The 15,746-nt window shown below is 39.2% G+C and overlaps 1 protein-coding gene across 9 annotated transcripts in view; it reads left to right on the forward strand.

The window, feature by feature from the left end:
- THUMPD2 (THUMP domain containing 2) overlaps window positions 1-15,746 on the forward strand; it is a 65,162-nt gene that overhangs the window by 33,099 nt on the left and 16,317 nt on the right. For 8 of the 9 annotated variants that reach the window (XR_007515520.1, XM_049870324.1, XM_049870323.1 and 5 more), the window contains exon 8: window positions 127-241. The exons of the other annotated variant lie outside the window; for it this stretch is intronic. Coding sequence is in view for 7 of the 8 variants with exons in the window: in XM_049870324.1 (XP_049726281.1) it covers window positions 127-241 (115 nt within the window). In the remaining variant the exon portion in view is untranslated. The remainder of the gene's footprint in view (window positions 1-126; window positions 242-15,746) is intronic. 9 annotated transcript variants of the gene reach the window in all.

Genomic DNA, 15,746 nt, shown 5'->3' on the forward strand with positions numbered 1-15,746 from the left:
GTTTTAGCCTGAATTAACAAATCTATTCATTTCACTTTCATCATCTGAAAGAACAATGCAAGTATATTTTTACACTATATGAAATAGTTTTATTTATACTCAAAATTTGAATTTCTTTCCTTGCAGGATGTGTATTATGTAGGTGCTGATGTCAGTGACTCGCAGTTACTAGGGGCATGTGAGAATCTGAAAGCTGCAGGCCTTGAGGATAGAATTGAACTCCTTAAAGCCTCTGTTATAGGTAAGATATTAAAAATGCAAAAATGTAGGAAAATGAATGTATATAAATATACAGAGAATCATATCAAAATGAGACTTACTTCCCATATGTAAAGCTTAATTGTTCAAACCCTGTAATAGAACTGTGGGATTAATGCTCAGTTTATTAGAGTATCATAAGTGGAACATTTTTATTTTTCACAAGATGCGTTTTTGGGAAGCAACAGTTAAATAGTTTCCCTAAGCATTTAAGTAAAACATGCCTTTTAAAGATATATGTAATGTATTTGAACTGTTTCTCATATTGTAACTATGGATCAGTTAATATAGGCATAAAATAAACAGTAATAATAGAAACTCAGTTTCTTTCAGCTAAGCTAATGGAAAGTTCTGAATTATCTTACCTCCTCCCACTTGCCCCACAATGGACAGCAGTAGCTTTGCTAAACCCAAGACTCTCAGTGCTACAGTGGGAAATTCCCAGGCAATCTAGGATAGGTGGTCGCCCTGGGAGGTAGAGGGAAAACATTACCCCTTATTTACTGATGTGGAATCAACACTAATATGACTAATAAGACTTGGAATCAAGTCTACTGAGTCGGATCAAAGCAACATTTCCCTAAGATCCATGGTATTTAGATTCTTTTAGAGAAGCCTCACATTCCTTGTTTCTTTCCATTCCTCTTAATACTCTGTCTTAGTTATCTAGTGCTGGTATAACAGAAATACCACAAACAAATGGCTTTAACAAACAGAAGTTTATTCTGTCACAGTTTAGGAGACTAGAAGTCTGAATTCAGAGTGCCAGCTTGTTTTTTCTCTCTTGTTGGCTCTGGGGGAAGCTCCTTGTCCTCAGTTTTACCCCTGGTCTAGGAGCTTCTCAGTGCAGAGACCCCAGGTCCAAAGGATATGCTGTGCTCCCAACTCTTCTTTCTTGGCGGTAGGCGGTCCCTCTCCTCTCTGCTCAATTCTTTCATTTATATCTCAAAGGAGATTGACTCAAGATACAACCTAATCCTGTAGATTGAGTCCTGCCTCGTTAACATAACTGCCTCTAATCCTGCCTCATTAACATCACGGAGGTTAGGATTCACAACACATAAGGTAATCATATCAGATGACAAAATGGTGGACAACCACACAATACTGGGAGTCATGACCTAGCCAAGTTGACACACATTTTTGGGGGGACACAACTGAATGCATTACATACAATCTTCCTCTCTAAAAAAAATTAGCACATTTAATTCCCAACTGAGAAAATTGTTTTCTCTTGTCACTGAATAGGTAGTAGATAGGTCCTGGTATTGAATCTATAATTGGAGGAAAATATTATTTAAAAATTTTTTTTATTGCAGTGAAAAAGCAGGAAAGTTGAGTTTCAACAGGAAGAAAATATTAGGATAGTTTCTGTGTAAAAGCTTAATAAGCCAGCCCCAGGGAAGAAGTTACATTGTTGATTAAGACCTCATAATTGTTTGCTGCCAATGACTATTTTTCACCTTTCCTCCAGGGTTTTTAATAGGACCCTTTGTGTATAAGACACAAGTTTCTGTAGCAAACCAAACTTCGGTGAACCCTAACTTCTTTAAGGATGCTGTGTTTTGAGACCCTTAAGAAAACCGAAGGAGCTTCGCAAGTTGCTCCAAAGCAGTGGTTTTTCAGATGCTTTGCATTCTTTGAAGTGCCCTGGAGGCACGCGGAAGGAGGTGTTGCTTTGGGAGAGCCAGAATCTCTGCCTACTGCAAACGCAGCCCACTTTTATCTATTTTCACTTTGGGGAGCATTTTTTTTCAGTTCACTTTTATTTGTTTTCACTTTGGGGAGCATTTTCCATAAGATTTCACTTTAAAAACGAACAAATGCCCTACTTAAAAAAAAAAAAAACTCTAGAGCATGAGGTAGCTAAATAAATCCTAGTTTTTGTAAGGATTGCTCTGTCATGTTAAGAATAGACCATAGTGGGTCAAAGATAGAAACAGAAAGAGTAGCTAGGAGGCTATTACAGTAATCCAGGTAGGAAATGATGGTGGCTTGAGCCAAAGTGGTATTCATGGTGGTATTGAGAGAAAGTCAGATTGTATATATATTTTGAAGGTTGAGCCAACAGGATTTGTTGTTGGATTAGACATGAGGTACAAGAGGAAGAAAAAGAATTACTCCAAGCTTTTTTGCTTGAGCAGCTAGAGGATGGAGTTGCCATTTACTGACTTGGGAAAGATTCCAGGGGGAACAAGTTTGAGTTTTGGACATGTTAAGTTTTATGAGATAATACATTATTAGATGCCAAGTGGAGGAGACATCAAGCTGGTAGCTAGATATATTGTGAGTCTGGAGTTGGGGGGCACATTCCAGGCTCAATATATAGATTTGGGCATCACTAGCATACATAGTACTTAAACACATGATGTTGCCTAGAGAATGAGTATGGAGAAGAGGAAGAGGCCTGAGGACTGAGCCCTGGAGCACTCTGATGTTTAGAGTGGTAGAAGATGAGGATCTAGTAAAGGAATGGCCAGTGATATAAGAGGATAACTAAGAAAAGGTGTTCCAGAATCCAAGGAAGAGAAGATAATCGACTGTATCAGATGCTGCCAATTGGTCAAGGGGCAGGTGGAAGGCCTACCTGGAGCAGGGCCCAGGTTCCAGACAGAATGGGAGGAGATGACTTAGAGACAGCTAGTTTAGATGATTCCCTTGAGGAGTTATGCTGGTAAAGGGAGCAGAGAAATGAGGCAGTAAGGAAAAATGCAGAGATTGGGAGTCAGGCAGGGTTTTTTTAATAGAAATTGGAATTTAACCTTTAAAATGTACATGTTTGTATGCTGAAGGGAATGATCTAGTAGAAAGGAGAAACTTGGCAGTGCGGGAGAGAGAGGCGAATTGCTCGTGGGATATACTGGACCTTGTGAGAAGGGATGGGATCCAGTGCACAAGTGGCAGGCCCTTCACTCCTAGTGACAGGGAAGGCAGAGTGGATGAGAACAGATGCAGGCAGGCTGGTCACTGTGGTGGGTGGGAATTCGTATAAAACATAAGGCGTCAGGTAAGAATAATATGCATCTATAATTATGTCCTTAGGATAGAGCCCCAAAGAAGAAGTGTAGGTCCACACGTGTATACCTTTACCTCCAGAAAAGCTGTAATAGTTCACACCAAACCAGCAGTGGACATTACTGCTTATTTTCTAAACCTTTGTTTACTGGATATTATCATTTTTAAAACTCTTTGCAAACTTGATAGATGACATATTATTGTTTAAATTTACCTTTCTTTGATGACTAGTGAGATAAAATGTTTTTTACATTAGGCTATTTGTATATTTTTCTTTTATGAATTGTTTTTAGCATAACTTTCTAGAGGAAAGAGTAAAACATGTATTTTAAGCCTGTTTCATCATCACAACCCTCTAATATAAAATTTCTACCTGGAGAAAACTGTATGTCTTGCTAACATGGGGACCAGTATTAACCATTTGATCACCCGTCATTGTATATCTCTACTTGATTGTCGTCGTTAGGTGCCATCGAGTCAGTTTTTGACTCATAGTGATGCCACGTAATAGAGTAGAGCTGCCCCAGAGGGTTTTCTAGGCTGTAATCTTGACAGGAGCAGATCTCCATGTCTTTCTTCAGTGGAGCCACTGTGTGAATTCGAACCACCAACCTTTTGATTAACAGCTGAGCGTTTAATCGTTGCACCAGAAGGGCTCCTTATCTCTACTTCAGAGGTGGATATTCTAGCTAGATAAAAGTGTTCGTTTTCTTCATTAATTTATTTTTACCTATTAGTTGGCAAAGGGCACCTCTTTTATTTCTTAGGGAATGAAGGAGAATAACAAATGGCACGTTGTGTTGGCAGCCAGCCAGGAGGAGAAACCACAGCAACATGTACCTGCGTTGGAATAGGAAATGCTGGGGGCTTAATGTTAGGACCCAAATTCGTCCCTTGTTTTTCGGCATTCTCAATCACCTTGGAGGAGATGCGGTCAGAAGAGTTGCAGAGTGGTAGTGGTGGTGTGTGTGCACACTCACACGTGTACACATGCACACACAGGGAAGGGAGCAGTGCATGTTATTTTGTTTCACACCAAAAACTGCTGCTTTTTAAAGAATTTTATGTTACTGAAAAAAAGAAATCAAAAGAGAAAAGAACTCTAATATAACAAACACAATTTAGAATGATGACAGCCATGAGTCCCTTGTGCAACCTTGACAGCTTTGAGGATTTCACACCTTTTTGCTGTAGTAGTTAAGACCACACGTGTGTGTTAGGGTCAAACAGTCCTGAGTACAAATCCTGGCCCCACCATGGCTTAGTCACTGTGTGACCTTCAGCAAAACGCTGAACCTCTCTGTATTTTCTCATCTATAATGTGAAGACAATAACACCTACTTCGTAGAGCTGCAATGAGGAATTATTACATACCCATAGAGTACACTGCTGACACATACCCTGAAATAAAGACCTTTATAGATGTTACTCACGTCTAGGAAGTTAGGAAGACTCTGGATCATGATTTATGTTTCTGCAGAATCACTGTCTTCACTCTCTTGGCATGCTTTAATGCCTTATTTGTTATTTCTACTTTTTTAGTAGTATTTATTTTATTTAATGACTCTCTGCTAGTATAAGACGATCACATTTACCATACAGAACAGAAATTACATGTGTTTATTCCTAAGTTTTAATATCATAAAAATTTGGAGTCAAATGAACGTTACGTTACAACCTATCTTAAGGAATAACAATCATTGATTAGGCTTTTTTTTTTTTTAATCTAGATATATTTTAAATCTTAGTATAAAATGGAGAGCTGTTATATGTTCAGATTTGAGCAAAAGAAGCATATCTGATTTAATTTATGATGAAATTACAGACTGGAAAAAGGGAATCTTTCCACTCCTTCCAGTTCCACATCCTGTAGCACATGTATGTGTTTATGCAGTGATTTGATGAACCACAGCATCATGGTAAAAAATAATGTTCTTCCTAAATAAACCTATGGGGCAGACTTGTTCTTGGGATTTGACACGGCGCCCATATAATGCCCAGTTACATTCAGACAAGCTGTAAAATACTCAACTTTTTTTTTTTTTAGATATGCACAGAATAACTGAACTGCAAACTATCGTGATAAAGGTGGTTGAGTACAAAAAGAAAAAATAACTTCCGCGTGGCACTAACACTTTCTTGCTTGTCCATCAGCAGTTAGGCTTAGTTTTAAAATGTCAGCGCCTTCAGAGACCTATCAGCCAAAGTGTCCTATGATGCTGCTAAACTTTTTTATAATCAAGTTGGCTAATTGTAGTTGCCTTCTGTTCGGAATTTGTTGGAAATCTGTAATCGAAGGATTCAACAAATGGAACACCAAAAAACTTTACCTTTTGAATTTTTTGGTGAATTGCAGTTATTGAAAACAAAGCTTGCAGCAGGAAGATGTCAACATCTATCCCTTAAAAAAAAAAAGGAAAAGCTGAACAAATTAAATGGTGAGAGCCCAGTAATACACAAAATTTAATTCTGAAATTCTGTAAATATACTTTAGATATTTCACGGGAAGAATCGCAATGGCTCTTTTTTAATTGCATAAGTCAAAGTCCTCATAGTAGTCTTCAAGGCGCTAGATGATCTGACCCTCCTATTCAAACCAAAACCAAACCCATTGCCATCAAGTTGATTCTGACTCATAGTGACTCTATAGGACAGAGTTAGAACTGCCCCAAGTTTCCAAGGCTGTAATCTTTATGGAAGCACACTGCCACATCTTTCTTCCAAGGAGCAACTGGTGGGTTCGAACCACAGACCTTTCAGTTAGCAGCCAAGCTCTTAAACGTGGTGCCACCAGGCCTCCTTCTAACCCTTCTACCAAAAAAAAAAAAAAAAACCCACTGTTGTTGAGTCTGCCCCATAGGGTTTCCAAGAAGCGCCTGGTGGATTTGAATTGCCATCCTTTTGGTTAACAGCCATATCTCTTAACCACTGCACCACCAAGGTTTCCAGCCCTCCTAGAGCCATGCATTATTCACTACCTCTTTAACCTTATCTCCTCCCCTTCTCCCCCTCACTCTACACCAGCTACATCTGCCTCCCTGCTATTCCTCAGACACATCACAACTCCTGCCTTGGGGCTTTCGTACTAGCATTATCTTCTGCCTGGAACACCCTTCTGTCACCTTTAAATATTCGTTCAAATCTCACATAAAAATCTCACATTCTCAGTGAGGCCTGGCCTGTTTAAAAATGCAAAACATTAATGTCCCCATCCTCTGTACTTCCCAGCTTTACCTGGGTAGTGCAGATGGTTTGCACTTGACTACTAATCTAAAGGTTGGTGGTTTGAACACACCCAGCAGTGCTACAAAAAAAAAGTAGAGAAAGCCAAGGCAAGTGAACAGTGGTGAGGATTGAATCCGTTTCATTATAGAACTAATTCAAAAGAACTACAGGAATTATGGCTCCAGGGCAGAATATGATGCTGTAAACCTGGGCAGTGAACAGAAATTACAAAACACAGGAAGTACAAGGAAAGGAAATAGAAGGGTAGTCCCAATTTTATAAAAATAGTCTACCTAGTATTTTGTCTAAATATAGACATAAAAAGATACTTTGAAGACCCTTAAACACTTACTGGTAAAATATTTTAGGGCCATAGTCCTGAGCTTTAAGCAATTCTTACCCATTTTTCTCCTGGAAAGAGGGAGAAGTAGGGCATTCTTTTGTTGTTGTTCAAAACACACTAAACCAAAAAAAGCCCAAAGCCATTGCTGTCAAGTCAATTCCGACTCCTAGGGACACTATAGGACAGAGTAGAACTGCCCTGTAGAGTTTGCAAGAAGTGAATGGTGGATTCGAACTGCTGACCTTTTGGTAGCAGTGAGCTCTTAACCACTGCACCACCAGAGCTCCTCAAAACACACTAGTATTTTAAAGCAAATATTTTTTCATGTCCTTGAGTCATCCTGCACAGGGGTAAAAAAGTGATTTTTATTTATTTGCTTTGAGCTACATGTTTATATTTCAGAATCTTATCTGCTTAGTTACAAGCAAACTCTTTGTTCACAGGCAGATCAAAACATTTAATAATTTAAAAGATTTTACTGTGTGCCCAATTTTATGAATCAGGTGCTCATTATTTTAGGGGCCTCTGCATCAGAAACTCAGAAATTGGGGCCAACAACCTGTGTTTAACAAGCCTCTTCAGTTGATTCTGATACATACTAAATAAGTCTGAAGTGGGACCAAGAATTTGCATTTCTAACAAATTCCCAGGTAATGCTAATGTTGCTGGTTTGGGGATCACACTTTGAGAACCACTGCTAGAGAAAGGGAGAGTAGGAAAGACTCCCATCTAGAAGTGGTTACCTTGCCTTAGCATTCAAGAAGCTGTGAGAAGAAAATGCTGTGTTCTACAGAGCTGCTTTGGTGGGTGTGACCACTGTTCTCCACCTGTCTGTCATCTCCCTGTAGATGTTACAGAGGACTTTATAAATAATAACAACAGGAGGCAGAGCCAAGATGGTGGAATAGACAGACGCTTCCAGCAAGCCCCCTTTACAACAAAGACCCGAAAAAACAAGTGAAACGAGTGTATCTGTGACACACTGGGAGCCCTGAGCTTCAAAGGCAAGCTTAGAAAACAAACTGAGGGGCAGGGGGAGGAAGAGACCGTTCAGAAGCGGAGAGGAGTTACCGGACCTGAATCATGGGGAGCCCTCAGGTACTATTCCTGGAGAAGCGGCGGTGGCGGGCTGGTACTAGCATTCGGCTGCAGTTTGCTCACGGAGAAGCAGCCAGCTGCACAGCCTACTTGCACCTCCAGAACCAGAGAAAAACAGCGCTCTCAGCAAAAGCTACGTACTTGGGTATATTTTACTGTGCCCCCCACCCCCAAGATGGCTTCAGTGGCTGAATTCCCTGGGCCTGAAATAGGCCCTGTTGAGCACCTAGAGCCATCCTTCTGGCCTTGGGGAAGGAAAAAATTTGCAACTGGGGGAAAAGATAATTTGCTAGGTCCATTAACCAGGGGAGCTCAGGAAAGAAGCGGCTTCTGTCCAGGCATAAATGGTCCATGGACTTTGAGCACCTTTCCCTTCTGCATGGACCTGTGTGGGCCTATTTTGGGAGAATAGGCCCTTGTTGGCAGGCTCCAGCCATTTCAGCTGTGCGGTGGAGAGGTGGGTGTTTGATGTTTGACATTGCTTTGCCTATTAAACAAGGTCCTCACCTACCCACCTCAGGGACCTAAGGACTGGTAGCTCCACTCAGGTCACCCAGCCACCCACAACAGGGGTCCAGAGATAACTGGTACCTCCCAATCCTTACCACCAAAAACACTGGGTGCCCATGGTCCCTCTGCGGAACCCACCCACCTGCACACCATAGGGAACAGGGATGCGCTTTCCTCAGAGACACTTGAGGGGTCGGTTCTCAGCCCCCTGCCTTGTTTAGAGCGTGACCCCCTGCTGCAATCAGATACTGGTATATACGCCAATCACCCCTGCCCCTCTAAGACTGTAGGACAGAGCCCGTACCACACACTTGATATCAGCTACCTGGAAACCTAAGCTGAATTCATACAAGAAAACTGAATGGACTTCTAGAGTACCTGATAACACCTCTAGCCATCTGGTGACAGGATGTCAGAGATCCAGAGGCAAAAGTAATCAAGCTGGCTCACTCAAGCAGCCCATAAGGGTATACCAAAACCAAGCAAAGCAAGAAACTACAACACAGTAAGCAAGCATAAACTAATACAATAACTTATAGATGGCTTGAGACAACAGTCAATATCCAGTCACATGAAGAAACAGACCATGATCACCTCAACAGTCTCTTAAAACAAAGAATCCAGGGATCTTCTAGATGAAAGTGCATTCCTGGAATTACCAGAGCCAGAATACAAAAGGTTAATATGCAGAACCCTTCAAGACATCAGGAAGGAAATGAGACAATACTCAGAACAAGCCAAGGAACACACAGATAAAGCAATTGAAGAAATTGGAAAGATTATTCAGGAACATAATGAAAAATTTAATAAGCTGGAAAAATCCATAAACAGACAGCAATCAGAAATTCAGAAGATTAACAATAAAATTACAGAAGCAGACAACTCAATAGAAACTCAGAGGAGCAGAATTGAGCAAGTAGTAGCTAGAATTTCTGAACTTAAAGATAAATTTCTTGGCACTAACATATTTGAAGAAAAATCAGATAAAAGAATTTAAAAAAATGAAGAAACCTTAAAAATCATGTGGGACTCTATCAAGAGAAATAACCTACGAGTGATTGGAGTACTAAAACAGAGGGATAACAGAAAATAGAGAGAAAATTGTTGAAGATTTGTTGGCAGAAAACTTCCCTGATATTGTGAAAGATGAGAAGATACCTATCCAAAATGCTCGTCGAACTCCACATAAGGTAGACATTAAAAGAAAGTCACCAAGACATATAATAATCAAACTTGCCAAAACCAAAGATCAAGAGAGAATTATAAGAGCAGCAAGGGATAAAGGAAAAGTCACCTACAGAGGAGACCCAATAAGAATAAGCTCGGACTACTCGGCAGAAACCATGCAGGCAAGAAGGCAATGGGATAACATATTTAAAAAATTGAAGGAAAAAAATTGCCTGCCAAGAATCATATAGCCATCAAAACTGTCTCTTAAATATGAAGGTGAAATTAAGACATTTCCAGATAAACACAAGTTTAGGAAATTCGTAAAAACCAAACGAAAACTACAAGAAATACTGAAGGGAGTTCCTTGGTTAGAAAATCAATAATATCAGGTATCAACCCAAGACTAGAACACTGGGCAGAGCAACCAGAAGTCAACCCAGACAGGGAAATCCAAAAAAAAAAAAAAAAGGAAGATTATATACATATATATATATATTTTTTTATATATAAAGCCCCAAACAGGGTAACAGTGATGTTATTATATAAAAGAAGACAACATTAAAATAATAAATACGGACTAAGAAATGTAATCATACACCTTCCATACGGAGAGGAAGATACGGCAATACAAAGAAATAAAAGTTAGATTTAAATTTAGAAAAATACAGGTAAATAATAAGGTAACCACAAAGGAAACAAACTATCCTACTCATCAAAATAAAATTCAAGAAAAAAATAGAGACTCACCAGAAACAAAATCAACAACAACAAATATGAGGAAAGAACAACATATAAAGATAATCTACTCAACACATAAAATTAAGTGGGAAAAAGAAACTGTCAGCAACACACAAAAAAAGACAGCACTAAATTCATACCTATCCATAATTACCCTGAATGTAAATGGACTAAATGCACCAATAAAGAGACAGAGAGTGGCAGAATGGATTAAAAAACAAGATGTGTCTATATGCTGCCTACAAGAGAAACACCTTAGACTTAGAGACACAAACTAAAACTCTCAAAGGATGGAAAAAAATACATCAGGCAAACAACAATCAAAAAAGAGCAGGAGTGGCAATATTAATTTCTGACAAAATAGACTTTCAAGTTAAATCCATCAGAAAGGATAAGGAAGGACACTATATAATGACTAAAGGGACAATATACCAAGAAGCTGCAACCATGTAAATATTTATGCAGCCAATGACAGGGCTGCAAGATACATAAAACAAACTCTATCAGCATTGAAAAGTGAGATAGAGAGCTCCACAATAATAGTAGGAGACTTCAACACACCACTTCCGGTGAAGGACAGGAAATCCAGAAAGAAGCTCAATAAAGACACGGAAGATCTAATTGCTGCAATTAAACAACTTGACCTCATAGACTTATACAGAACACTCCACCCAACAGCAACCAAGTATACTTTCTTTTCTAGTGCACATGGAACATTCTCTAGAATAGACCACATATTAGGTCATAAAGCAAGCCTTTGCAGAATCCAAAACATTGAAATATTACAAAGCATCTTCTTTGACCCTAAGGCCATAAAGGTGGAAATCAATAACAGGAAAAGCAGGGAAGAGAAATCAAACACTTGGAAACTGAACAATACCCTGCTCAAAAATGACTGGGTTATACAAGACATTAAGGCTGGAATAAAGAAATTCATAGAATCCAATGAGAATGAAAACACTTCCTATCAGAACCTTTGGGACACAGCAAAAGCAGTGCTCAGATCCCAATTTATATCAATAAATGCACACATCCAAAAAGAAGAAAGGGCCAAAATCAAAGAACTATGCCTACAACTTGAACAAATAGAGAGCAACAAAAGAAACGCACAGGCACTAGAAGAAAACAAATAATAACAATGAGAGCTGAACTAAATGAAATAGAAAACCGAAAAACAATTGAAAGCATTAACAAGACCAAAAGCTGTTTTTTTGAAAAAATCAACAAAATTGAGAAACCACTGGCCAAACTGACAAAAACAGGAGAGAAAGCAAATAACCCGAATAAGAAATGAGATGGAAGATATTACAACAGACCCAACTGAAATTAAAAGGATCATATCAGGTTACTATGAAAAATTGTACTCAAACAAATTTGAAAACCTAGAAGAAATGGGTGAACTCCTAGAAACACATTACCTACCTAAAGTAACACAAACAGAGGTAGAACAACTAAATAGACCCATAACAAAAGAAGAGATTGAAAAGGTAATCAAAAAACTCTCAAGAAAAAAAAAGTCCTGGTCTGGACGGCTTCACTGCAGAGTTCTACCAAACTTTCAGAGAAGAGTTAACACCACTACTACTGAAGGTATTTCAGAGCATAGAAAAGGAAGGAATACTACCAAACTCATTCTATGAAGCCACCATATCCCTGATACCAAAACCACGTAAAGATACCACAAGAAAATTATAGACCTATATCCCTCATGAACACAGATGCAAAAATCCTCAACAAAATTCTAGCCAATAGAATTCAACAACATATCAAAAAAATAATTCACCATGACCAAGAGGGATTCATACCAGGTAGGCAGAGATGGTTCAACATTAGAAAAATAATGTAATCCAGCACATAAATAAAACAAAAGACAAGAATCACATGATTTTATCAATTGATGCAGAAAAGGCATTTGACAAAGTTCAACACCCATTCATGATAAAAACTCTCAGCAAAATAGGAATAGAAGGAAAATTCCTCAGCATAATAAAGTGCATTTATACGAAACCAACAGCCAACATCACCCTAAATGGAGAGAGCCTGAAAGCATTCCCATTGAGATTGGGAACCAGACAAGGACGCCCTTTATCACCACTTTTACTCAACATTGTGCTGGAGGTCCTAGCCAGAGCAATTAGGCTAGATAAAGAAATAAAGGGCATCCAGATTGGCAAGGAAGGAGTAAAATTATCTCTATTTGCAGATGACATGATCTTATACACAGAAAACCCTGAGGATCCTCAACAAAAGTACTGAAACTAATAGAAGAGTTCAGCAGAGTATTGGGATACAAGATAAACATACAAAAATCAGTTGAATTCCTCTACACCAACAAAAAGACCATCAAAGAGGAAATCACCAAATCAATACCATTTACAGTAGCCCCCAGGAAGATAAAATACTCAGGAATAAATCCTACCAGAGATGTAAAAGGCTTATACAAAGAAAACTACAGTACACTTCTGCAAGAAACCAAAAGAGACTTACATAAGTGGAAGAACATACCTTGCTCGTGGATAGGGAGACTTAACATTTATAAAAATGTCTATTCTACCAAAAGCAATCTGTACATTTAATGCAATTCCGATCCAAATCCCAATGACATTCTTCAGTGAGATGAAGAAATAAATCAACTTCATACGGAAGGGAAAGAGGCCCTGGATATATAAGGCATTACTGAAAAAGAAGAACAAAGTGGGAGGCCTTACTTTACCTGATTTTAGAACCTATTATACCACCACAGTCATCAAAACAGCCTGGTACTGGTACAACAACAGATACATAGACCAATGGAACAGAATTGAGAATCCAGACATAAATCCATCCACATATGAGCAGTTGATATTTGACAAAGGCCCCAAAACAGTTAAACGGGGAAGACAGTCTTTTTAACAAACGGTGCTGGCATAACTGGATATCCATCTGCAAAAAAATGAAACAAGACCCATACCTTACTCCATGCACAAAAACGAGCTCAAAATGAATCAAAGACCTAAATATAAAATCTAAAACGATAAAGATCATGGAAAAAAAAATAGGGACAATGCTAGGAGCCCTAATACATGGAATAAACAGTATGTGAAACATTATTAAGAAGAAGAAAAACTAGATAACTGGGAGCTCCTAAAAATCAAACACCTATGCTCATCCAAAGACTTCACCAAAAGATTAAAAAGACTACCTACAGACTGGGAAAAAGTTTTTAGCTATGACATTTCCGATCAGCACTTGATGTCTAAAATCTACATGATACTGCAAAAACTCAACTACAAAAAGACAACCCAATTAAAAAATGGGAAAAAATATGAATAGACACTTCACTAAAGAGGACATTCAGGCAGCTAACAGATACATGAGGAAATGCTCACAATCATTAGCCATTAGAGAAATGCAAATCAAAACTGCAATGAGATTTCATCTCACTCCAGCAAGGGTGGCATTAATCCAGAAAACACAAAACAATAAATGTTGGAGAGGCTGTGGAGAGATTGGAACACTTATACACTGCTGGTGGGAATGTAAAATGGTACAACCACTTTGGAAATCGATTTGGTGTTTTCTTAAAAAGCTAGAAATAGAACTACCATACGATCCAGTAATCCCACTCCTCAGAATATACCCTAGAGAAATAAGAGCGTTTACACAAACAGATATATGCACACCCATGTTTATTGCAGCACTGTTTACAATAGCAAAAAGATGGAAGCAACCCAGCTGCCCATCAACGGATGAATGGATAAATAAATTATGGTATATTCACACGATGGAATACTACGCATCTATAAAGAACAGTGAGGAATCTGTGAAACATTTCATAGCATGGAGGAACCTGGAAGGCATTATGCTGAGTGAAATTAGCTAGTTGCAAAAGGACAAATATTGTATAAGACCACTATTATAAGAACTTGAGAAATAGTTTAAACTGAGAAGAAAACATTCTTTTGTGGTTACGAGAGGGGAGAGGGAGGAAGGGTGGGAAAAGGCGTATTAGATAAGAACTACTTTAGGTGAAGGGAAAGACAGCACACAATACAGGGGAGGTCAGCACAACTGGACTAAACCAAAAGCAAAGAAGTTTCCTGAATAAACTGACTGCTTCGAAGGCCAGTGTAGCAGGGGCAGGGTTTTGGGGATCATGGTTTCAGAGGACATCTCAGTCAATTGGCATAATAAAATCTGTTAAGAAAACATTCTGCATCCCACTTTGAACGGTGGCATCTGGGGTCTTAAACACTGGCAGGCAGCCATCTAAGATGCATCAATTGGTCTCAACCCACCTGGATCAAAGGAGAATGAAGAACACCAAGGACACAAGGTAATTATGAGCCCAAGAGACAGAAAGGGCCACATGAACCAGAAACTACATCGTCCTGAGACCAGAAGAACTAGATGGTGCCCAGCCACAACCGATGACTGCCGTGACGGAACAGGACAGAGAACCCCTGAGGGAGCAGGAGAGCAGTGGCATGCGGAACCCAAATTCTCATAAAAAGACCAGACTTAATGGTCTGACTGAGGCTAGAGCAACCCCGGTGGTCATGGCCCCCAGACCTTCTGTTGGCCCAGAACAGGAACCATTCCTGAAGCCAACTCTTCAGACATGGATTGAACTGGACAATGGGTTGGAGAGTGATGCTGTGAGGAGTGAGCTTCTTGGATCAGGTGGACACTGGAGACTATGTTGGCATGTCCTGCCTGGAGGGGAGATGAGAGGGCAGAGGGGGTTAGAAGCTGGTGAAATGGACACGAAGAAAAAGAGTGGAGGGAGAGAGTATTTGGGAGTATGTAGCAAGATATATATAAGTTTTTATTTTTATTTTTAGCAAGATGTATATAAGTTTTTGTGTGAGAGACTGACTTGATTTGTAAACTTTAACTTAAAGCACAATAAAAATTATTTTAAAAACTCAAAAAATAAATAATAACCACAGTAATAAAAAAAAAAAAAAACCTAGTGCCGTCGAGTCAATTCCGACTCATAGCGACCCTATAGGACAGAGTAGAACTGTCCCGTAGAGTTTCCAAGGAGCGCCTGGTGGATTTGAACTGATGACCCTTTGTTTAGCAGCTGTAGCACTTAATCACTACACCACCAGGGTTTCAACACAGTAATAGCTAACATTTATTGAGTGCTCACTATGTGGTAGGCACTGTGCTAAATGCTGTCCATATATTACCTCATTTATTAACTTCTGAGGTAGGTACTGTTACTCCACTTTATGGATGAGGAAGCTAAAGCAGTAATTTCTCAAAGTCCCATAGCTAGTAAGTGGCAGAGCCAAGCTCAAACTGCCTGACACCAGAGCCTGCATTCTGAGTCAACATGAACAAAAGCTTACCTTATGCTCTATTGGAAGATGGCGCTTCTTAGTTCTGGAACTTTTTGAAA

Source organism: Elephas maximus, chromosome 26 (genome assembly GCF_024166365.1).
Source record: "Elephas maximus indicus isolate mEleMax1 chromosome 26, mEleMax1 primary haplotype, whole genome shotgun sequence".
Taxonomy (NCBI): domain Eukaryota; kingdom Metazoa; phylum Chordata; class Mammalia; order Proboscidea; family Elephantidae; genus Elephas; species Elephas maximus.